At 50.8% G+C, this 24,318-nt stretch overlaps 1 protein-coding gene across 2 annotated transcripts in view; it reads right to left on the minus strand.

The window, feature by feature from the left end:
• The window catches only part of SLC17A5 (solute carrier family 17 member 5), a 1,156,538-nt gene that overhangs the window by 141,412 nt on the left and 990,808 nt on the right, over nucleotides 1-24,318 (minus strand). For both annotated transcript variants that reach the window (XM_069606252.1, XM_069606253.1), the window contains one exon: nucleotides 20,752-20,842. In XM_069606252.1, coding sequence (XP_069462353.1) covers nucleotides 20,752-20,842 — 91 coding nt within the window. The remainder of the gene's footprint in view (nucleotides 1-20,751; nucleotides 20,843-24,318) is intronic.

Consider the following 24,318-nt stretch of genomic DNA (forward strand, 5'->3'; position numbering starts at 1 on the left):
TCTTGGACATGATTTGAGTCTGTTCCTTTGACTCTAGATGTGTTTAATGGGCTATGGGGTCTTTTACTCCATAGGGCTTCATGTGTTTTTGTGAGATGGTTACACAGCACCCTCAGTGCAGTAACCCAGGGGTGTCATAGTGACCCCCCAAACAGACTCCATACCCTGGGACTGACTACTGTCTCCCAGGGCATGTAAAGTCACCATTGACTTTACTAGTCTTGAATTCTGAACAGAACCAGTACACACCATCATATTGTGGATGTACTGGCCGGGGCAATTCGATTGCCCCGGGGTCTGTTAGTCGAGGGGGCACGTCTCTGTCCCCCCTGATCGAGTTTTGGCTGGTGGCAGTGGATACTACTTTTTATATTCAACTGCAAATATTTCTCTATGGGATTTTCCCATTGTTCAAGGCTACTATCTTTATTTAATTACGATAGCCTCGAACATACCGCCGGTTTATTTATTTATTATTAATTCTCTGGTTGGTATTTTTTGCCAAAACTCTGTTCTAAAATGGCGTTTGTGTTCTCTTCTGTGACTCCAACCCAAGTCGCGCCCTTTGTTCCACTTTTTTGGCGGGCTTCGCCACAGAAGCCTCCAAAGTGGTGCCACTCTGTCTGGGGTGGAGGGGGATTTAGGCACCCTGGACTGAGTTGCCTAGGCAACTCAAGTCGCACTCTGTCCTGATTGGCCCAAGTGGTGAGCCGGCCAGCTCACCACTTAGCATGTTTGAGTGACAGCTAGGCTGAGTGAATGGGGGTTTTCTGCATAAAAGCAGAGCTTTGGGGACTGGAACTTCAGAAGTCACCACAGGACCTAAGAATCCGACGAGGGAGAAGCTGAGCCGACCTGCCACGACGACACCACCGGTGGAGCCCTGCTGGACCGTCTCACCACTTTTCCCAACGACAGAGGAGATCTCCCGCCGGAGAGTCTTCTTCCTTTGACTGGTGGGGATAACCAGTTTCACCGTCTTTTCGCCTTCCCGACGCATCTCGTGGCCGCCTTGCCTGTGCCAAACACCCCGGCAACCGAAATACCACATTTTACCACGACCGCGAAATAAAGGGTAATACCTTTAACCGGAAAACTCTGCGGCTGGTTTCTTCCCTGGCAGTGCAACGACCTTCATCTTTCCTCCAAGTCGAGATCTTCTCTTCCTCTGGACGATGCCGAGACTTGCACCCGCTGCCAGGAACAACTGCCACCGCTGGAGGATCCTTCCCACTTAAGGTACTGTGTTCCGCCTGGCTTCCCTTGCCACCGACTGTACGGGGTAGATTTAGCCCCCGGCTTTCGAACCTGGGTTAGCCTGCGACACCCTGGCTAAACTTTTCTGAGCCTCTCTAAACTCTTTTCGAACTCTCTGCAAGACTTTCAAAGCCTGGTGTAACTGTGATCTTGGGCGCATTTGTGCTCTGCTCTCTCTAAGAGTGGGCCCAGCCTATGGACTTTGGCTCACAAGTGACTTTTGCTCTTATGCCTTGCTAAAAGTGTTCCTAAACCTTAGAGTGGTGTATCTTCACATATTCTGCCTTTTTCCCTCCCTTTTTCATGAACTTATTGGAGTGCCATCTATAGTTAAGCGCTCACCTCTGTCTGGAAATAAGTGGTGTTAACTAAGACTTGTCTAATAAGGAATAAGGGTTGTATATATCATAATAGTAACTGTGTTTAGAGTGATTTACAATAAGAGTGCTGGAGTGTTTCAAACAGTGTGTGTTTAAATAAATAATTATATACTTTGATACCAAAGCTCTGGTCAGTGTTTGCTTGTATTATTGTATCTGAGTGCCTATTGTGTATACTTTGCATACTGCCTAACTCTTCTTGAGGGAAGTCTGACTGCTCAGCCACAGCTACCAGGTAAATCTGGGTGGTACAGACTGCTACCAAGTGGGTTTACTGTGAACACCTGTAGTCCTAAATCTTTTGCAGTGTTCCCAAAGGGAACTGCACAGGTTTCTGCCTAACACCTACCACTGTATTTGCAATCATAGGTGATGTACATACTACGTATGTATTTTTACTAGCAGCATTGGCACAGGTTTATCATGATTTGTCATTCATCGGTTGTTGTAGTCCCTTGGTGGGATATGTTTGTGCGCACTCATGGATGCATGTTCTGTGTTGTGCTTTGCTGCGGTCATGTACATTACGCATACTCACTGCATGTTGCCTATTTGTGTTACAGAGGGTACGGTCAGATGATGTGCAGTGGACGTGTTGAGGGATGTGGGCTGCGCTGCTTGCAAGTCTGGCATATTGGCATTGGCGTGCAGCATTGATTATTTGTATGACATTTATGTGTCATGTTCAGGTTGTGATGTTTTGGGGCACAGTGTTTTGCTGTATGGGCATTGTCCAGTCACCACCCCAAATCGCCCAGGTGGAGTATGCATCTCCCCCCACCCCCCAATCTCACCCAGGTGGAGTATGCATCTCCCCCCCCATTCTCACCCAGGTGGAGTATGCATCTTCCCCCCCCCCATTACACTGCCATGGGCCCGTCAGGCGACTTACCGAGAAGCCAGGCACGTCGTCCAGCATGTCGCTCCATGTAGCAGGGTAGCGAGGAGTTCCGCAGCACCATTGCATCATGAGTTGATCCAGGAAATCGGGCACAACAATGTGTGATCATCTTGCTGGAGTCACATACCATCTGCACATTGATGGAGTGGTATAGCTCACGATTGCGGTACACCACCTCCATGGCATAAGGGACCACCAATTCCACATGGGTGCAGTCGAGGGCACTGATACAATTGGGCATGCCTGCCAGTGCATGGAGGCCAACTTTAGTGTCAAAAAGCTCCTGGGCAGTCTGTGGTAGGGATATGTAGTCGCTTGCGTGCTTCAGGAGGGCATCCAGCACTTGGATCAGCATACGTGAAAGGAAAGGTTGTGATATGCCATGCAGCTGCCCCACTGTGTGCTGGTTGGTGCTTCTGGCCAGGAAGGAACAAGTTACTTACTTGTAACTGTTGTTCTCCAACATGGGTCTGGCATGGAATCACATGCTCATGAATATCCCCCGTCGTCAGGCTGGGAATCCTTGGTAAAGAAAAAATCAGTTTCAGTTTATTTTCTGAACTGTCCTTCTACTAGTAACCAATGTTAGGGAGAATTCTCATTTCATGGCTAATTTCCCTTACCTATAGAGTCCGCCAGCAGCTTTGCTGGATTTGAAGGGTTTGTTTCTTTTTACCTGCTAAGAGTGAGACTCTTTTTCCCACTTTTAGGCATTTTTGCTATGTGTGTTCTAGGCTATTTTTGTGTTTAATGCCTATGGGATCTTTTCTCTCACCCATAGGAACCATCTTTATGCACATGTGTCACACAGAACCCTCCGTGCCGTGACACAGGGGTGTCGTAGCGACCCCCAAACATAGACTCCATACCCTGGGACTGACTACTGTCTCTCAGGGCATGTAAAGTCCCCATTGACTTTACTAGTCGATTTTTATGAACTTAACCAGTACACCCCATCTTAATATGGAAGTACTGGAAGGGGTTAATAGTTTTCCCCCATGTTCATTTTCGAGAGGGTACCTTAAAGTACCCCTCTACAAAGTTTCTGGCTGGTGGCAGTGGTTACTACCTTTTATATTCGACCGCAAATATTTCTCTATGGGATTTTCCCATTGTTCGAGGCTACCACTTTTACTGACAGCCTCTAACATACTGCCGGTTTATTTTATTATTAACTTTACTCTGGTAGGTTTATTTGCCAGAACTTTGATAAAACTTCTTTCTCGAGTCTTACTCCATTTTCCTAACCCAGGTTGGGGATCCTTTGTTCTTCCTTTTGGCGGGCATCTGCCAAGAAGCCCTCCTTTCGCCACCACTGAGTCTGGGGTGGGTCTGTTGTTTGGAAGGGGGAGTAGAACCCCCGTACAGAGTTGCCATCGCAACTCAGGTCGCACTCTAACCTGATAGGCTGGAGGGTCTCTCCCCAAGAAGACCACTCCACTGTGTGATTGACAGCTAGGCTGTATGAATGGGTCTCTTTCTGCATAAAAGCAGGGTCCCGAGGACTGGAAGAGCAAGACGTTGCCACTGGAACTACGGAACCGAAGGGAAGAGAAGCCAGAGACATCTTCAGTATCTACACCACCGGTGAAGCCCTGCCAGATCGTCTCACCAATTTTCTTCCACACGACGAGAGGAGATCTTCCACGGAGGAGCCTCCTTCCCCAGAGCTGGTGGGGTCAACCAGTTCACCTATCGCATCCTCGGACCTGCCGTGGTCGACTCGACAGTGCCCCGCACTTGAAGACCGGATAGCCAGGCAGCTATCGACCCCGACCGCGATTAAAAGGAGCGTAGCTTTTAAACTTCGTTTGGCAGCACCGCGGCTGGTTTCATCCCTGGGTAGTGCAGCGACTCGAACCTTCCTCCACGACGAGAGCCTCTCTTCCTCTGTTGGATCCCTCGACCTGCAGGAACTACCAGGAACAACCGCCACCGCAGGAGCCACTTCGCCACGTTTAAGGTACATTGTTCCGCCAGGCTGCCCTTTCTCTGTGGTAGCCCTAAAGGTGTTTTAAATCCTTTAACTAGTTGTGGGGTCGGCCGCCCTTTCTCTTAACATTGTCTTTCGCCTTGCGTCTACCTCTTCAAAAGTTTTCTACTAAAGACTTGACTGCAGCTACAATAACATTTTTGCTCCTAAACTCTTGGTCCTGTACCACTGACTCTGGCTCAGGCCTATTGACTCTGGCTGATTTGGTAGGTCTGCTCTCACTAGATTAGTTTTCAATGAGAAATGCGTTGATGCACCTAAATCTTCTAAACCCCTCTTCCTTCCTACTGTTTTAACTTGTGGAGTGCCATTTTGCTCAGTTTTCATTCACTTATCTTTCTGCTAAAGTGTTGCTGTGCATTACTTGTTCACAAAACTTCAGGGAAGTGTTGCTAGGGGGTGTCTGAAGATATTTCGGTTTAACTTGTACTTTCCCTCCCTTTCGTTGGATTGTTAGAGTGCCATTTGTAGTTGGTTTTCACTCTGCCGTTTTGCTCAGTTTTCACTATACCGCAAACCTGTCTACAATTGAATAGGGAGTTGTATATGCTTTTCTTTTGACTAAACTTAACTTACTTTATTAACTGTGATCTATGTGTTGACTTAGAAGTGTATAAAATAAATATATATTCTCTTTTTAATACAAAACTTTGGTCAGTGTTTCCTTGCTCCATAGTACTGTACTACCTATTGTGTCAACCCTGAATACTGCTCATCTCCCTCTTGAGATAAGTCTGACTGCTCAGCCACAGCTACCAACTAAATCTTTGTGGTACGGACTGATACCAAAGGGGATTTTTGCTCTCACCTGTAGTCCTAATCTGGGGTAGTGCTCCCTAAGGGAACTGCCCTGGATTCTGCCTAACAACCAATCACTAGTCTCTGGGTCATACTGCCCCCAGCGAATGACTGCCCTCTGCCTAAGCCCCTTCCTCTGGCAGCCATCTTCAGATTTGGTAGCACGTAAAGTGGCAGTAGGACCAAGTGAAGAGCCGCAGAGGGGTAGGAGGGAGGGTTTGCATGTGAACCTACGCCAGACCTATGCTGGAGAACAACAGTTACAGGTAAGTAACTTGTTCCTTCTCCAGTATGGGGTCTGGCATGGATTCACATGCTCAAGAATATAAGAATACATAGCAGTACACACATGCACAACCACGAGAGGTGGCAAGGCTCAACATTAAGCATCTCTTACCTCCTCACCAGGCCCACCTTCAGGCGAACAGGTTGCGCAGCACTGACTGGCCGACTCTGGACTCGTCCCTGGAATCCCTGTTGACGCAGTAGAACCTCGTGAAGTGTCGACCTCCACGTAGCAGCCCTGCAGATGTCCAGGAGGGGCACACCAGATAGGAACGCTGTGGTGGCAGCGATCGCTCTGGTCGAATGGGCTCTCGGACGGCCGGGCAAAGGTCGGTTTGCCAACCGGTGACAGTGCATGATTCAGCCGGAGAGCCATCTGGACATGGAAGCCTTCAAAAGGGCCTTGCCTTGGTTCAAAGGTCCAAAGTTCACAAACAGCTGTGATGTCTTCCGAAAACTCTTCGTGCGGTCCACGTAGAACTTCAGCGCTCTGGCTACATCTGGCTACATCCAGCGAGTGCACAGTCCACTTGGCCCGGCGATGAAGGCGACGGGAAGAAAACAGGTAACACTCGTTGAGATGGAAGTCCGACGGCACCTTGGTCATGAAGGAGGGGTGCGTCCTCAGCACCACCCTCGTCTCGTGGAAAGTCAGGTATGGAGGTTTACAGGAGAGGGCCTGGATCTCTCCCTCTCGTCGTGCGGAGGTGATGGCCACAAGAAACGTAGTCTTCCACAAGAGGAACTTCAACGGTGCCGAATGCAGAGGCTCGAATGGCGGCCCCATAAGCCTGTTCAGCACCACGTTGAGCTCCCACGCCGGCGCTGGAGCCTTCACCGGCGGGAATGATCAGAACAATCCTTTGATAAACTCCTTCACCAGATGATGAGACCACAGAGATGATCGTCCTGTAGTTCTGGTGTAGCGGGAGATCGCCGCTAGATGTATCTTGATGGAGGCGTGGGCTAGCCCCGCCTTGGCCAGCGACAGTAAGTACGGCAGCACCTGGGGGGGGGGGGGTAATCTGCATAGGGTTAATCTTCTGTGCACGGCACCAGACAGAGAACCTCTTCCACTTATGTCCATAGCACTTGAGAGTCGAGGACGCCCTGGCCTTTGCAAGCACCTCCTTGCAGTCCGCCAGGATATTTTACCCTCCAAACTCTAGTGCTGCAGGACCCAGGCCTGCAAGTTCAGCGACCCCGGGTCGTGGTGGAGGACGGCGCCTCCTTCTCTGGCAAGGAGGTCCGCGTCCGTCGGCAGTTTGACTGGGGGGACGCTGACATGTCCAGAAGGTCCGGGAACCAGATCTGTCTCGGCCACGCCGGTGCAATGATTATCATCCTGCACTGGGACCGTCTGAGTTTGTTGATGAGTCGCAGCAGCAACGGTAATGGGGGGGGGAACGCATAAAGGAACAGGTCGTCCCAGGGGAATGAGAAGGCATCGCCCATGCTCCCCGGCTGGGGAAACCTGCTGGCGAACCGCCGACACTTGGTGTTCATCGCTGTCGCATATAGATCGATCTGGGGATTGCCCAATCGTTGGAACAGCAGATCCACTTGATCCTGTCGTAGTTCCCACTCGTGGCACGAGCGCAGCTCCCTGCTGAGTGAGTCGGCGATGGTGTTCTTTATTCCTGCCAGGTGGAAGGGTACCAGAAACATCCCTTGGGTGACGGCCCAGTGCCACAGATCCTGCGCCTCCTTGGATAGGGTTGGGGATCTGGTACCTCCCTGCTTCCGGATGTAGAACATCGTGGTGGTGTTGTCAGTGAAGATCCTCACCACCTTGCCCTTGAGGGACGCAAGGAACGACATGAGGGCCCAGAACATGGCCCGGAGCTCCAGTACGTTGATATGGAGCGACCTCTCCTCCGGGAGCCAAAGGCCTCTTGCGTGGAGATTTCCGGTGTGCGCTACCCATCCCTCCCAGGAGGCGTCCGTCGTCACCATCTCCTGATGTGCCGGGGTCTGAAAGTCCATGCCCCACCACCGGATCGCTTGGCGGAAGGTCTCGTTGAGCGAGATCCTGTCTTCGAAGCTGCCTGCCGCTTGCATCCAACGGGCGTCGAGGAATTCTTGCAGTGGTCGCATCCGCAGTCTGCACAGGCGCACTAGGAAGATGCACAAGGACATCATGCCGAGAAGGGACTTGATGGACCTCACCCTGGTCACGTCCATGGTCAACAGCAGTGGCACCTTTCCCATGATGGCCTTCGTCCTTTCCTCGGACGGGGAGGCCAATCGCGCCACTGTGTCGAGCTTGGCTCCCAGAAACAGTGTGATTTGCGATGGAACCAGGTGGGATTTAGCGAAGTTGATGGAGAATCCCAGGTCTGTGAGCAGCTGGACGGTCTTCACTGTGTGCCCGACGGCGAGGTCTCTTGTCTTTGCTCGGATGAGCCAATCGTCCAGGTAGGGGTAGACGTGGATCCCCTGCAGGTGCAGCCGCACCGCCACTGGTGCTAGGCACTTGGTGAATATCCTGGGCTCCTACTTCAGTCCGAAGGGAAGGGCCTTGAACTGGTAGTTAGATGTGGAAGTAGGCATCCTCCAAGTCCAGCGACGATAGGAAGTCGCCTTCCTCCAGCTATCCCAGCACGTGCTGGAGGGTGACCATCCGGAACTTCTGGGCCTTGATGTACTTGGTTATACGACGAAGATCCAGTATGGGTCGCCAACCGCCGGTCTTCTTTCTTAAGAGGAAGTATCGAGAGTATACTCCGGAGCCCCGTAGCCTCTTTGGGACAAGCTTGATGGCTCCTTTCTTCAGCATCGCCCTTACTTCCAGCAGCAGTTGTGGGATGTGGCTTTCCTTCCTGGCCACGGGTGGAATGTGGGGGCACTTCTTTAGAAACTCAAGAGTGTGCCCGCCGGCCAGGGCATCCCGCACCCATCGGTCAGTGGAGATGGACTCCCACACGCTGACGAACTTCGCCAGCCGGCCTCCCACCGGGGTGCTCAGGTGGGGGCCCGACACTACTGTCCAAGGCCAAGGAGGCCAAGGCAGCAACTACAGCGACCTTGCTGCCTTGGCCTCCTTGGCGACGACGAGCTCCTCCCGACTTGCCGCGACCTTTATAGGCCTCCTGCGACGTGGAGCGGGCCGCTTGGCGGTACGTCGAGGAGCCGCCGCCAAAACCTTTAGAGGCACCTTGCTTGCCTCCGGAGCTCCGAAAGGGCGGCCGTCGTCATTGCAAAACCCCCAAGACCCGGGTCGTCTCCGTGTCAGCCTTGATGGCCTGTAGTGATTTGTCCACTGCCTTGCCAAACAGGTTATTCCCGTCGAAGGGCATGTCCAAAACTCTGGTTTGCACGACCTGGCAGAAATCGGTCGCCTTGAGCCAAACACGCCATCAAAGGCAAACCCTGTTGCCCAACTGACAGAAGCCGGTGTCCGCAATGTCCGTGGCAACTGTTAGGGCGTGGTCCGATGCCACCTCATCTTCCTGCAGGATCTCCAGGGCCTCTGCCCTCTTGTCGTCCGGGAGGAAGTCCAGCAGAGGAGCTATCTTAAACCAAAGCTCCCTGTCGTAACGGGCCACTATCGCTAGTGCATTGGCCGCTTTTATCATCGTCTCCGCCGACGAGATGACCCATCACCCCATGGCGTCCAGTTTCTTCCCCTCGCCGTCCGGGGGTGGGGGGGGATTGAAGTCGAAGCCATAGCCCTCGCCGCCTTCTTGGCCGCCGCCGAGACGACCGAATCTGGGGTCGGCTGCGCCCTAAGGCACAGAGGGGCGGTATGCAGTATCCGGGACCCGGTACTTCTTCTCGTACCGGTCTCTCTTGGCAGGGGTCGTGGCCGGGTTCTTCAAGAGCAACAGTCCCTCGTCCCAGATGTCAAGTAATGGGACCAAGAGGACCATCTTCCTTTTGGCCTCACGCCGTTGATAGAGGAACCCTTCCTTGTTCTGTACTTCAGGGCAGAGCTCGAAGAGCTCGGATGCCCTGGCAATCATGGCGTGAAAGGAGCCAATTTCGTCGGGCAGGGAAGCCCGAGGGGGTGGTGATGGAAGGTCCAACCCGTCGTCACCACCGTCGCCATCCGTACCCGTCGTGGGCGTCTCTGTACCCGTGTCCTCCCTAGAATCAGGGGAAGGAGATGAAGGCTGTGAGGGCTGCGAAGGCTGGAGGGGCGAGGGAGGATGAATTCTCCTCCGCTTGCTTGGAGGGCTCCCCGACGAGCCAGGCTCCGCTGGATCGGCCGTTGGGGGTAAGGGCAACCTTGTCCTTATCTCCGTACATAAGGCCTGGATCGCCATTAAGATGGCTCCCGAGTTGTCCCGTGGATCGGGCATCGGCTGCGACGGGCGCGACGGTTGGGGAGTGGAATCCTCCGCTTCCACGGGAACTTCGTCGGCACCGCAGTCGCTCTCTTCGTCTGCCTCGTCGGGATCCCTCCCGTGGGACCGGACCTGCTCAAACCGCTTGTTGAGGATCTTCACGACTCCAGCCAGCTTCTCTTCAGAGGCTGGATCTGTGTCCGTGATGGCCACCGGCTCCCCCCCTCTTTTTCCACCAGGGGTCTTATCGATGGGCTGAAAAGAGGATTCCCTCTGCGGTTGCAGGGAAACTCTGGGCCCCGAGGTCACCTCCACTGGGGGAGCCTCCACAGGCTTTGCCACGGCCGCCACGACTCCCTCGATAGAGGCCTTAGCAGGGTGAATCAGGGCCTTCATGACTTTTGGCGCGCTTGAGGCCTTCACCTTGGGTGAGCGGGGGGATTACCGCCTCGCTCCGCCTCGGCTGCTTTGGTCAGGATCGACCAGGGCTTCGCCAGAAGGTTGATGGCGTTGGTGAAAGTGCGCCCTGCCTGGCAGCCGAGGAGCCCAACCGTTCGGCACTCCCGGTGGCCGCGGACTCGCGGTGCTTAGCCTTCTGTTGGACCCCCGTCGCCGGAGCACCCTCAAAGGACTTAGAAGACCGCTCGGACCTCTTCTTCTTCTCACCTACCGCTGGGCCATTCCCTTCCAGCCAGTTGGTGAGGCGGATCCGCCGATCCCTCATGGTCCGTTCCGACATGTTGCAAAACGCACAGTCCCTTTCCATGTGCGTTTTGTCTTCGTGAAGGAAGTAGAGACATCTAGAATGCTCATCCTCCTTGAACACATTCTGCAATCCGCATCCAGGGCAGTTCCTGAACAGCTTGGATCCGGGCGCCGAGCTTCCTTTGTCCTGGGCCATGTCCACAGGGTAGGCCTCAAGGTCTTCTGGAATCCTCCAAGAAGCGTATCTCGATGAAAACTTCACCCTTGAGGGGCGTAGACAATTCCAAAACGGGTCTCCGTTGATCAGAAGTAGAAACGGTGGAGCTTGAGGCTCGATTGACCGAAAAAATGAGATTAAACTCTTTGAAAAAAATCGCAAAACGCAGTAAAAGCTCGAGAGCTATAGCACGAGGACTCCCAACACTTGAACGTGCAGTAAAAATCTGAAGATGGCTGCCAGAGGAGGGGCTTATTTAGAGGGCAGTCATTGGCTGGGGGCAGTATGACCCAGAGACCAGTGATTGGTTACTAGTAGGAAGACAGTTCGGAAACAAAACTGAAACTGATTTTTTCTTTACCGAGGATTCCCAACCTGACGACGGGGGATATTCATGAGCATGTGAATCCATGCCAGACCCCATGCTGGAGAAGTGGAGCACAGACACTACCTTCAATAGAGGGGGGAAGGCAGTGCAGATTTCAATCAGGCTGACAATGTCGTTGTGTATCATGTCCACAATGGTGGTAATGGTGTCCGGTCCAGGCGGGACAGTGTGGGGATCTGCACAGGGGTTAGGTTGAAAGGACTGGCTCTGATGCAAGGGATTGGTGGCTGCCTAGGTGGTACCACTGGATGCACTAGTGGGACTTGCTGGGCCTGTCCCACCCTCCTTCTCCTCCTGCGTCTCCTCTGTAGTGCCTGTTGTTGTTGTTGATGATCATGGAGTAGCAATGCAGGCATGTCCTCCAGCCCCAAAATCGCAACAGCAAGTGGGATAATTTTGGTGCGGGAATGGGTGTGGTGTGTGGGTGTGTTCCTTCTGTGCTGGGCCAGACTCCATTGCCTCCACCTGTGCTGATTGTGTGCACCTGTGGCAGTTGGGAACACATCAGATTGCTATTTATGGGTGATCCACGATGCTTGTAATACTGGCATCGTGGTGACTCTATTTACTGCCTTCAGGATGGCGGTAGGTGCATGCCCGCGTAACTTGTGATGTCCTCCTGTTAGCGGCGTCCCGCCACGAAGGACGCGTGTACGCGCACATGCCGGTACGGAGGGGCACGGTCCAAGCGATGACGGTAATGCCTGAATGTCGACTCGTAATAGGCCGGACCGTTACGTGATGCCGGTATTACCATTCCGGCATCATTTTTGACTTACCGCGATTCTCTTAACGAGGCCCAATATCTCTAGTAGTTCTCGGACAGACGTCCGAAATAATATGTAGTAATTCCAGGATCCATGTTAGATTCAAACATTTTCTCCTGGCTGTTGGTAGAACTTCAACCAACTTAATATATTTGGTATACCGAACCACTGTGTATCAGGAAAGTTGGTAACATTATGGCTCAAGGATTTTTGTAAAGTCTCCCTGTGTGTGTGCCAGGCTTCAGGTAGATATCCTGGAGCACCAGGCGGCTTTGCAGTGCTAATATCAGCTTTAATTGTTCGCCTGGGTGGATTGGTAGCCATGTTTTGTAAAATGATGGTATCAATGGGTTGTAACCTGGTAACTAAGTCTCGTAAAGCGGTGGCATCATTGGGTTGTGAAGCAATGTTAGCTGCTGTTCACCACAAACCTCTGGAATGCTAGTTGTTAAGGGAAGCAAATGTGAGACGTTCTTTGGAAAAATACAGTTATCCAAAGGAACCTGTAACAAAACCCTTTTAACTTTGCCATCAACCGTGTCATTTATAACTAAGTACGGACCAGTCAAGGTAGAGACTGGTCTAGGAAAGGAGGTCTGCTTTTGCGAGGATTGTTCCTAGTAGATATGTTTCTGATGAACTTGGGTGACGGGGGAGTATCTAACATCGATTGCTCTACACACACAGCCTACTCCTCAGAGTTGGCAATCACTGTGACAGAGCTGTTCTGGCCTTCCTCGATCTCATGGGCGGCAAGGAAGTCATGATTTGCCTCCTTAGTTTGATAAACCCGCAGGCTTAATTGAGAGGAGGGCGCTAAATCGCGACAAACACTGTCATACTTTTGTAAAGCAGGGTTAAGGATTGTTGTAGAGTAGAACGTGGGTAATCTTTTGTGATTATTAATACAATTCACCCCCCGAGATGAAGCTATAATCGTGTTAGGATTCGCTTTACAATGGGCACTATTATTAAGCATCACATCTACTACTTTACCCAAGATGATATGATAGGTTATTTAAAACGTGCTTACTACCCAGAGATGCACTTCAGACCCCTCTGATCTTCAGCCATGTTAGAACATAGCAAAAACAAGGCATCCATTTTTGATACCACGGCATTAAGTTTATTCATGGAGCAAACCTTGTCCAGGGTAGATTTTCCCTGATGATTGGAATCAGCAAGCAGGATTTAGTACGCCGTGTCGCTTGAGGACAATCCTGAAGAGGAAAGCAGTTCAGCTAAGTCAGGAGTAGCTGAATGTTTGGAACCAATTATATTCTTATGGGAGGGCGCTAGTGAGCCGAACAAGATGGCGGCTTCCTAGGGAGCTCCGTGAGGCCCAGAATTAATCCTGTCTAATCCATCCTTTCTGTGGGACCGTTTCAGCCGCTGATCGCCAGAAGCCGACTTCCGAAGTCGAGCGGTGCCCCCCGAAGCTTTCCTGGACTCGCTCCTCCATCCACGGCCTGAGATACGAGCGTCTGGTTGCAGGCCGCGGCTCGCCGGACATCGGCGCCCTTGTGACGGGCTCGGCCGAGGCAAGAGAGTCGCTCATCGTGAATCCTGACAACGACCCGAGGAAATTCCATCTACCCCCCTACCCAGGAGAGAACGGGAAGCTGGAGCTCATAACACGGGACCTGTGAAACGACACAGCAGGCGAGAGGTGACCCCTCGGAGCCGTGGGAATCGGCGCCCGGCGAGGGTCGTGAGGGGCGGTCCCCACGAGTGTGCGGGGCCTAGACGGCGCCGCGCATGTGGGACGCGGCTGTGCCCCACTGTACAGCAATCCTTGGGTGGCAGGATCACCGGGACGTGGCCGGGGACACCCACACGAAGGTAAGAGCACTGCCGGGCACCTCTGCTGCCTGTACTCCGACGCTTGGCCCACAGGACCCAACGCCGAATAACACACGATCATACGCACACCGCCGAGCGAGGTGGACCGCGTTGGCGGCATCGAGGGCGGGGGTCTCCCGGAGCGGAGCGGGGACCGCTGGGCTGTTGAAGCGCTGCACGAGCCATCCGGCCCGATCACCCCTGGCCGCGATAGGGAGCTCAGCATCTAGCCCCAAACACTGCCGCGGCCATGCTATTCTCGCTTCGGCCTGTCAGTGAAAGTGCCCTGGAGGAACACACAGCATGGGGAAATACGATAAGTCCCAAAAAAAACTCAATTTTGAGGCCAGCTCAGCCACCAGGCCATCGAATACCGCGAGCAGACCAGCGTCCCCAGCGGCGGAAGAAGGCTCCATAGAAGCCCAGATCCCTGAGCCCGGCATCAAGGAAATCCTATTGGACTTAAAAGCCGGTATAGGTGGCCTGGGAAGCAAACTTGACAATTTGTCGTCCAAAGTAGATCGTATCCAACATCGCCTCGATCAACACGCCGAGAGACTGGACACTGTCGAACAGCGTGTGTCCAGTCTGGACGATGGCACAGCATCCTTGACCACTAGAGTCTCGGCGTTGGAATCCCAGATAAAAGCTATCGCTGCTAAGAACGAAGACCTAGAAGGCCGTTCCCGTAGGAACAACATCAGAATTATTGGAGTAAGAGAGCAACAACTTCAAATCAAAATGGAGGACCATGTCGAACGTATTTGCTCCGAACTGCTCGGCCCGGAGGTTCTCTCACATTTATTCATAGTGGAAAGAGCGCACAGAATCCCTACGGTCAGACCGGTCCCGGGGGCAAACCCACGCCCAATCATAGCCAGATTACTTAATTACAAGGACCGCGATGCCATACTTAGAGCAGCCAGAGAGAAAGGGAATCTCCAATTTGATGGCGACTCGATTCAGTTCTTTCCCGATTTCACACCCGCGGTTCAAGCACAGAGGCGCTCTTTCACAGCAATCAAACGGCGGCTTCAAGCCAACCAGATTCTCTACTCGATGCTGTTCCCCGCCAAACTCCGCATCCAGCATGAGGGTAGAGCCCACTTCTTCGCTTTGCCTGAGGAGGCCACTGAGTACCTGGATCGGAAGAACTGTGGGCAGGCTCCCAACAACCAGAGCCCGCGCAGGGGCGAACGCATACGCAGGAACCCACCATAAATGCTCCCAAACGCGGCAAAATGAGGCGACGCAGATCCTTTCGATGTCAGCGACATCTACCAGTTCCCACAGAATCATATGATTAACTGTCTCTGGGCCACACAGCCTCTTGCGAGGCGTCTAGCGCCCCAAGCACGGCACTGTCGGTGGCTCAACTGATAAGGGTGGGTATACCATGGGCGAGTTGGGGGTTGCCCACGCAGTGAGGGGTTACAAAAGTTACTCATCCCGGAGGAAACGGGGTGGCTAATCTGCAGGCCTGTTGGGGGTTGCCTGCACACGGGAGAGATCCCGAGAATTCCAAAATGTTATTGTTTCAGCAATTGTGTTCTAGCACTCTACAATTTCGAAGTCCTATGCCAAAACCTGCAATAGGTATCACACCTTGCGATAACCGCATACCTAATATGTGCCACGGGGTCGTGGTGTCACCAGCCCGCTCTTTTAGACTGCTACGATATGGGATCGCTTAAAATTGCTACATGGAACATCCGCGGTGGGAACCAGCCTTCTAAACTCAGGAAAGTTCTACAATATCTACGGCGGCACAAAGTCAACATTGCTATGCTACAAGAGACCCACTTGACTCCAACGGCGGAACAATCCTGGGCCCGGTCATGGGGCTGCCACAGATACTTCTCCTCATATTCCTCCTACGCGAGAGGGGTGGCAATACTAATTGACAAAAAAGCCGGCTTCAGCCTGATCGGCTCTAAGAGGGACGGGGAGGGCAGGTTCCTGCTGGTGAGGGGCCTGCTTGCTGGGAGAGAGGTAGTCCTGGTAAACACCTACGCCCCCAATGTCGACGGACCAAGCAACTTCAACTGGATTATGCCCAACCTGGGCACATACGCCTCGGCGACAGTGATGTGGGGAGCTGATCTCAACACCCCGCTTGACCCGCGCATTGATAAATCACACGGCTGCAACAGCAGAGCTTCCAAAGCCAGCCGCCAAGTCACGGAGATCTGTCAAGCCTTCGACCTGTCTGATATCTGGAGACGCACTCATCCGGAGTCTCAAGATTATACTTTTCACTCAGCGGCCCATAACACCAGCTCCCGCATCGACTATCTCTTGGTATCAACACTCAGCCCTTTCGAGTGGGGCCCATGCCACATCTTACCACGATCCCTCTCCGACCACTCCATGGTCACACTTGACTTTACAATGTCTAAGTCTCCAAGACCTCCCGTGAACTGGAGGTTCAAACCCGGCTCACTTTCAGATCCCATCTTCGCTGATGAGCTTCGTCAGGACATCACCTCCTTTTTTGCAACAAACCAGGGTTCAGTCGACTCAGCCGGCACTCTATGGGAGTCATTTAAATGCTATGTGAGGGGTGTCTGCTTGGCCAAAGAAAACGGTATCCTGAAGCTAGTCAGGCGTGAGTTGGCGGAATGTGAACGACGCTTGAAGGCTCTTGAAAAGGTTCAGGCAACATCCCCTGACGGGCAGATTCAGGCCGAACTAAAGACTGAACTAGATAAATTTCAGGTGACAGCAGAACGTGAACTGAAATTTTTGAGCCGGAGACACAAGATCAGACAGTATGGAGAGGGGCAGAAACCCGGGGCGCTTCTAGCCCGCCTTCTGAGACTGGATCAAACACCCCCCCCGAGTAGAATATATCCGAGACGCGCAGGGAACCCTATCCTACACCGAAGAGGGAATCACCAACACATTTCATAAATTCTACCAAAACCTGTATAGTTCCCACACCACTAGCAACCCTGAAGAGATTCAGAACTACCTAAACGACACAGAACTGTACTGGGTGACCCAGGAATTACGCGAACCCCTAAATGCTCCCATCTCCTTAGTAGAAATTACAGACACAATAAAATCTCTCCCAAGCACCAAGGCGCCTGGTCCCGACGGCTTGACAGGCGAATTCTATAAAAGCCATGCTGCCGTGATTGCCCCGATACTCTTACAAGTATACGAAGAAGCCCTGGAGCGCGGAATACTCCCTCCCACCCTCCGTGAAGCCAACGTGACTCTCCTGCATAAAGTAGGCAAACCACAGGACGATTGCGCTTCCTATAGGCCAATCTCACTAATCAATTTAGATAACAAGATCCTCGCCAAGATCCTCGCTAACCGCCTCCTTCCCCTCATGCCCGCACTGGTCCTAGGAGACCAAGCCGGATTTATCCCAGGCCGCAGCACGACATATGGCATTAGACGACTCTTCGGCGTCATCGCCGCTTTGGACCCCTCACAGCAAGCCATAGCGGTGCTGTTAGACGCCGAGAAGGCGTTCGACTCCGTCGAGTGGCCTTACCTCTTTGCAACTCTTACACAAATGGGCTTGGGTAAAACCTTTGTCAAATTGGTCTCTCTTCTTTACAACGACCCCATCTCCTAGATCACCCTCGGTAGCACTAGATCTCCCGGAATCAGACTGGAGCGTGGCACTAGGCAGGGATGCCCCCTGTCCGCCCTCATCTTCGCGCTAGTCATGGAACCACTTGCGTCAAGACTGAGAGAGCGCCGAACGGATAGGGGCATCACCCTGGGCCCTCACAAGCTGATCGTCTCCCTTTATGCGGACGACGTGCTGCTTTTCATCAAAGATCCACAGACAAACCTCAATCCAGTTATGCGTGAGGTAATCCGATTTAGCGGCATATCTGGCCTCAAAATAAATCACTCGAAATCGGTAATATTTCCACTCACGAAATCCACTCCTATGTTTCGAGATGACCACGGCTTTAAGTGGGAAAGTTCCAAGGTGCGCTATCTAGGGATCCTAATGTCACTTAATCATGATGACATCTTTAAGGACAACTACGGCCGGGTGCTCCACTCCCTTCAAGAGCGGGTCCAAAAGGTGGAAGTCCCTCCCGTTAACACTCTGGGGGAGGGTCTCACTCACCAAAATGGTGATTCTCCCCAAGCTTCTCTATCTATTCACAAACATACCCCTAATACTCTCGCGCGCCTTTATTCAGAAAATCAAGTCCCTCATCCTAGAATTAATATGGGCGGGCAAGCCGGCACGAGTCGCATATGCGACGCTGACGCTGCCGGTGACTCGGGGCGGCCTTGCGCTTCCAGATGTAGAAAAATACTACTGGGCGGCCCAGGCCCAATTCCTTGGCCACTGGTATGCGTCTGAATATATCCGACCACACGTTCAGGTCGAGCGCGCCCTAGCATCGCCCAACTTCTTGACAGCTGTCATTTTCAGCGAGCAATCGGTTCCGTACAGCACACTAAACACAGTCCAATCCACATACGCCATCTGGAAGAAAATAGCCCGCAAATACGAAATACAGATAAGATACTCCCCGCTATTACCCATCAGGTTTATCCCCGGCATACCTCTGACTAATGAAAAAGTCTTCCTGATCTGGCTGGACAAAACCAATATCCAAACTCTGGGAGACCTCTTCCCAGAGGGCATGTTCATAACGCCGCAGGCGATCAGGGAGAGAGGGGGCAACACTTCACTCGACATTTTTCTCTATTTCAGGCTACGGCACACCCTGCAGGCTATCCTCCCATCATTCCCTAAGCAACCCCCAACGTGGACCCTCCTGCACAGGGTGATACAAGCAAGGGGAGAGGGGCGGCTGGTTTCCACGATATATAGATTACTGCTGGCTGACACTACGACACCCGCTGTCAATGCCAAACAGCGCTGGGAAAGAGCACTCCATGTCACGATACCCGATGTGGAATGGTCCTACATTCTCCAACAAACTCAAAAAGTAGCTTTAAACACTCGATATAAGCAGATACTCTTCAACTTCATCCATCAAACATATTACACTCCCCAAAAGAGGCGACGTCATCACCCTGACGCCTCCGATCACTGTGAGAGATGCGCTTTTCCAGACGCTGACTTTGTTCACCTCGCATGGCAGTGCCCGGGCGTGGCCCGTTTTTGGTCTGCGGTCCTACAGCACACGAGTGATGTGATCGGTGAAACGATTGCCCCGCAACCGACCATAGCCCTCCTGAGCATGACCAAACACCTGCAGGCTCCCGGGAAAAGGCTCGCCTCTCTGTTCCTGGTGCTCGCCCGCAGGAGAATTGCCTTGACCTGGGGTCGCGGCCCCCTTCCCTCACTGGCAGCGTGGAAGAAGGACATCCTGTATTGCCAAGACATGGATGCCGAGTTTCTACGGACTCTCCCTCTACACGCACGCCCCCCGGATATATGGGCTCCCTACATTGAATATTTACTCTCTACACCTGATGTCCCCACCTCTAAATCTCCATCCGCAATCCAAGACACAGCTATGAGCCCGACCCCGATCAATCTTCAGGACCCTCAGCAGAGCACTTTGTCTTAGAGACCCTTTGTACCATTGCAAGGTGACCCCAGAACTTGTGAAAATGCATTGTAAGTGTAATGAACGCAATATCGTTGTATGTTATGCTGTTTTGACCTATCACCAAAGGTCGTTGTTGTATGTGTATATTAAAACCCAAAAATAAAGTTTTAAAAAAAAAAAAAAAAAAATTGTATTCTTATGAATGTCCTTAGCAGGGCCCAGGGAGTTCCGTCTTAGGTTAAGGCAGTGGTTCAATAAGGAACCATTCTTATATAGACTGAAAGAGATATTCGAGACATTTAGCAATGGATCTGGCAGTTCACAATTGCTTGCAACTTCTTTGGATGCTGAGTTGGCTGCTATAGTTGCCCTGCCTCTCCCCTCAGCTCTACCGGGTTCGAGGAAATGTATGATTTTAGGTTGAGTAGAATCCACAATGGCTGTTTGTGCTCGAAAAAGGATAAAAGGGATCAGAGGGACTACAGAGTCTCTGCAGCCTGACATATGGGTGTGCAGGTGTTTACCTTTGCGTTGCACCAAACTGCATAGTGCACATGTATGTTGCTTTGAGTTATTCATTGGGCAAGATGGGACAGAGTATTATGGAGTAAAAGAGGGAAGAATTATTAGGCGTAATGTTGTAGGACTCACTTATAACGTGCTTCATCTGCAGCATTGATGCCACAGAACTGCAGAACTGTAGTAGCCAACACTTAAGCCTTCACTTCTGCATTCGCGCTAGCGCAGGTTTTGAAGGAGAGGTTTGTCTAGTGAGGGCGAGCCGAGCACCAAGCTACGAGTTCCCAAGCAGGCTCCCAGCCCAAAGCAGTAGATAGCAGGCAATCTCAGTCCCTTCCACTCCGTGCAAAAAACACTGCAGAACTGCAGTAGCCAACAATTAAGCCTTCACTTCTGCCTTTGCGTAATTTGTGGGACGTATTGCATAATGGCATGAAACATGTAAACTTTCCTGACTGTGTGATCCAGTATAAAGCACATAGAGCTAGGAATTCTACTGCAGAAGAATGTACTTAACTATTCTGCCATTTTGCGCTTTTGACACTTTTCTATGCCATCTTCCTAACTAAGCAAATAGGTTCCGAGATGCTAACCGATATCACAGCCACAATGCATATCCACACACAACACTCCCTAGATGTCATAGAAGCTTTTAAAATATTTGTGTTCATCCCCTTATTTCTATCAACATCATCAACGTGGCTTTGGATGGTCATTAAGTTATTAAACTGACAAAGCATTCAATATTGTTTGTGGTTTAATTTCTCCTCAAATAATGAATGAACATTATACGCAATTATTCAAGTTCAATAAAAGGGTGAATGAAATGGAAAATGGAACATTTAAAAAAATAAACTTAGAATATGAGAATTTTTAAATGTAAGAAACCTATGCACTTACATTTGGAGTTAACATTTTGGCAACAACTGGCCCAACCATTCCAGGAATAGTAGCAAAGGTATTTGTGATTCCAAGGAGGAGTCCTGCAAAACTGACAAAATGAAAAAAAGGCAATGCAATCAATTTGAACATATTATATTTTGCAGTGTCACACACGTTTAAAGACAAAATGCTGATTGGCCGGATATAAAAATATGTTTCTGGTAATATGCAAACACGTTTTTGAATACTGTATACCACTTTTAATGGAACAGTGTGGAATTAATGACTGTATATTAACAAAGAAAATATATGTAGCACTGGCCTGTAGTGAGCCTCTTACCCTTTTATTTCAAGATAGTGTAAGGTTAAAAAATAAAATAAACAACAACTTGAAACACTCGTGTTGTTACAAAATGTTCTTTAGTATTTAAAATAAATCATAGGCATTATTAAAATGGTGATGCGTCTTGATGAAACAGTTAACCAATTAGCCAAGTTTCCTTTAACTGTACAATATCTTGTTGTAACAGATATCCATATTGGTGAGGATGATATGCATTACTTACCGTAAAAGCACTTCTGATGATTGTATCTACTTAGATTCACATGCTGTGCATATAGTCCGACATCCAGTGGTAACCGCGGAGTATTGCATCTTGTCTCTCGAGAATCGAAAGGGGATGTCGACATGGGCATGCCTGTAACATAATCCCTACGTGACGTGCACTGTACCCACAATTCCTCACGCGTCGAGGTCCCTCCGATTGTATTTTTTTCGCCTTATGACTATCGTGAGTGAGTACAGAAAAGAGAGAAAGTAGTAAGACGTCTATGTTCCTCCCATCCGAGCGGGGAGGAAAGGTGGGCGCGTGTGAATCTAAGCAGATACAATCATCAGAAATGCCTTTACGGTAAGTAATGCATGTCTTCTGATGCTTGTTAATCTACTTAGAAGCACATGCTGTGCATATACTATCGAGCAGTACTCGGGAGTTGGGGGTGGGTTGTGAGAGGGAACAGTAGTGAAAAGATGTCTTAGTACTGCTTGTCCAACCTGAGAATCAGACCTAGAATGAGTGTCTAGGCAATAGTATTTAGTAAAGGTGTGTACAGAACTCCAGGTTGCCGCTTTGCAAAAGGACTCTAGGGGAACATTTGCAATGAATGCTATGGAAGCCCCAGTGCCTCGAGAAGAATGCACCCTAGGCTTGGGGGCTGTTCTCTCTTAGCAAGAGAGACAGATTGTGATGCATTTGACAATCCACCTTGAGATTGCTGATTTAGAGACAGGATCCCCTTCTCTACCACCTGCCACTGAAACAAAAAAGTGGTTTGTCTTTCTCAGTGGTTTAGTTCTGTCCAGGTATAACATGACTGCCCTATGGACATCTAATGTGTGTAGGCCTCTTTCGGCCATGTTAGTAGGGTTCTGGAAGAAAGCAGGCAGTTCTATTGATTGGTTCACATGAAACTTGGGAGATAAATTTAGGCGCAAATCTAGGGTGAGTGCACAGAACCACCTTATCTCTGAACTGTAATGAAAGGGTCTAGAACAGAGCCTGTAGTTCACTAACCCTTCTAATAGAAGTGATGGCCACTAGGAAGGATGTCTTTTAGGTAAGATCCTTGTGACTTGCATTATGCATAGGTTCAAATGGAGACCCCATAAGTCTGGTTAAGACCACATTCCGGTCCCATCCGGGAGTGTTGGGGAGAATTCTCTGTTAAGGCTAATTTCCCAAACCTAGTGAGTCCCCCCCCAGCAGCTTTGCTGGATGTTTGGGGTTTATTTTTTCTCCTGCTAAGAGTGAGACTCTTTTTTTTCTCCCACTCTTAGACAGGATTTGAGATATCCTTTGACTTTGTATGTGTTTTATGGGCTATGGGGTCTTTTACTCCATAGGGCTTCATGTGTTTTTGGTATGTGTGTTACACAGCACCCGTCGTGCCGTAACACAGGGGTGTCATAGTGACCCCCAAACATGAACTCCGTACCCTGGGACTGACTACTGTCTCCAAGGGCATGTTAAGTCACCATTGTCTTTACTAGTCCTAAATTGTGAACAGAACCAGTACAAACCATCATATTGTGGGCGTACTGGTAGGAGCAATTCGATTGCCCCTGGGCCTGTTGTTCGAGGGGGCACTGTCCAGTCCCCCTGAGCGATTTTTGGCTGGTGGCAGTGGATACTACTTTTTATATTCAACCGCGAATATATTCCTATGGGATTTTCCCATTGTTCGAGGCTAATACTTTTTAACATAGCCTCAAACATACAGCCGGTTTATTTATTTAATATTAATTCACCGGTTGGTATTTTTTGCCAGAACTCTGTTCCAAAATGGCGTTTGTGTTCGCTTCTGTGACTCCAACCCAAGTCGAGCCCTTTGTTCCACTTGGAGGCTTCTGTGGAGAAGCCCGCCAAAAAGTGGTGCCACTCTGTCTGGGTACCATAGGGGGTGTGGGATGGGGTTTAGGCACCCTGGACTGGGTTGCCTCGGCAACTCAAGTCGCACTCTTGTGTGATTGGCCCAGTGGTGAGCCGCCCGGCTCACCACTTAGCATGTTTGAGTGACAGCTAGGACTGATGAATGGGGGTTTTCTGCATAAAAGCAGGGCTTTGGGGACTGGGACTGCAGACGTCGCCACAGGACCAAAGAATCCGAAGAGGGAGAAGCTGAGCCGACCTGCAACGACGACACCACCGGTGGAGCCCTGCTGAACCGACTCGCCATTTCTTCCAACGACATAGGAGATCTTCATCCCGAAGAGTCTTCTTCCTTTGACTGGTGGGGATAACCAGTTTGCCCGCCTTTTCGCCTTCCCGGATCATCTCGTGGCCGCCTTGCCTGTGCCAAGCACTCCGGCAACCGGGATACCACGTTTTTCCACTACCGCGAATAAAAGGGTAGTACCTTTTTACCGGAGAACTCCGCGGCTGGTTTCTTCCCTGGAAGTGCAACGACCTTCAGCTTTCCTCCACGTCGAGACCATCTCTTCCTCTGGACGACGCCGCGACTTGCACCCGCTGCCAGGAACAACTGTCCCCGCTGGAGGATTCTCTCCACTTTCAAGGTACTTTGTCCACCTGGCCTCCCTCGCAATGGTCTGTGTGAGGTGTCTCTTAAATCCTCAATTTACCATTTGGGTTTGCCCTAGGCTGGCTAACTGAACTTTTCTGAGCTGAACTGATTCCTTTTTAAACTCTCTGCAAGACTCTCCAAGCCTTTTAAACTGTGTGATCTTGGGCGCATTGGTGTTCTACTCTCTTCAAGAGGGAGCCTGGCCTCTGAACTTTTTGCTCACAAGTAGACTGACTTTCCTGCCTTGCTGAGTGCTTCGAAAGTATTGTGTTGTGTGCTGTTTCTAACTTCTGCCTTTTCCCTCCCTTTTTCTTAAACTTATTGGAGTGCCATCTTTAGTTAAGCGCTCACCTCTGTCTGGAAATAAGTGGTGTTAACTAAGACTTGTCTAATAAGGAATAAGGGATGTATATATATTAATAGTGACTGTTTTTGAACTTGCTTACAATAATAGTGCCAGAGTGTTTCTAAGTGTGTATTTAAATAAATAATTATATACTT

Source organism: Ambystoma mexicanum, chromosome 4p (assembly GCF_040938575.1).
Source record: "Ambystoma mexicanum isolate Mex_15411 chromosome 4p, UKY_AmexF1_1, whole genome shotgun sequence".
In the NCBI taxonomy this organism is placed as follows: domain Eukaryota; kingdom Metazoa; phylum Chordata; class Amphibia; order Caudata; family Ambystomatidae; genus Ambystoma; species Ambystoma mexicanum.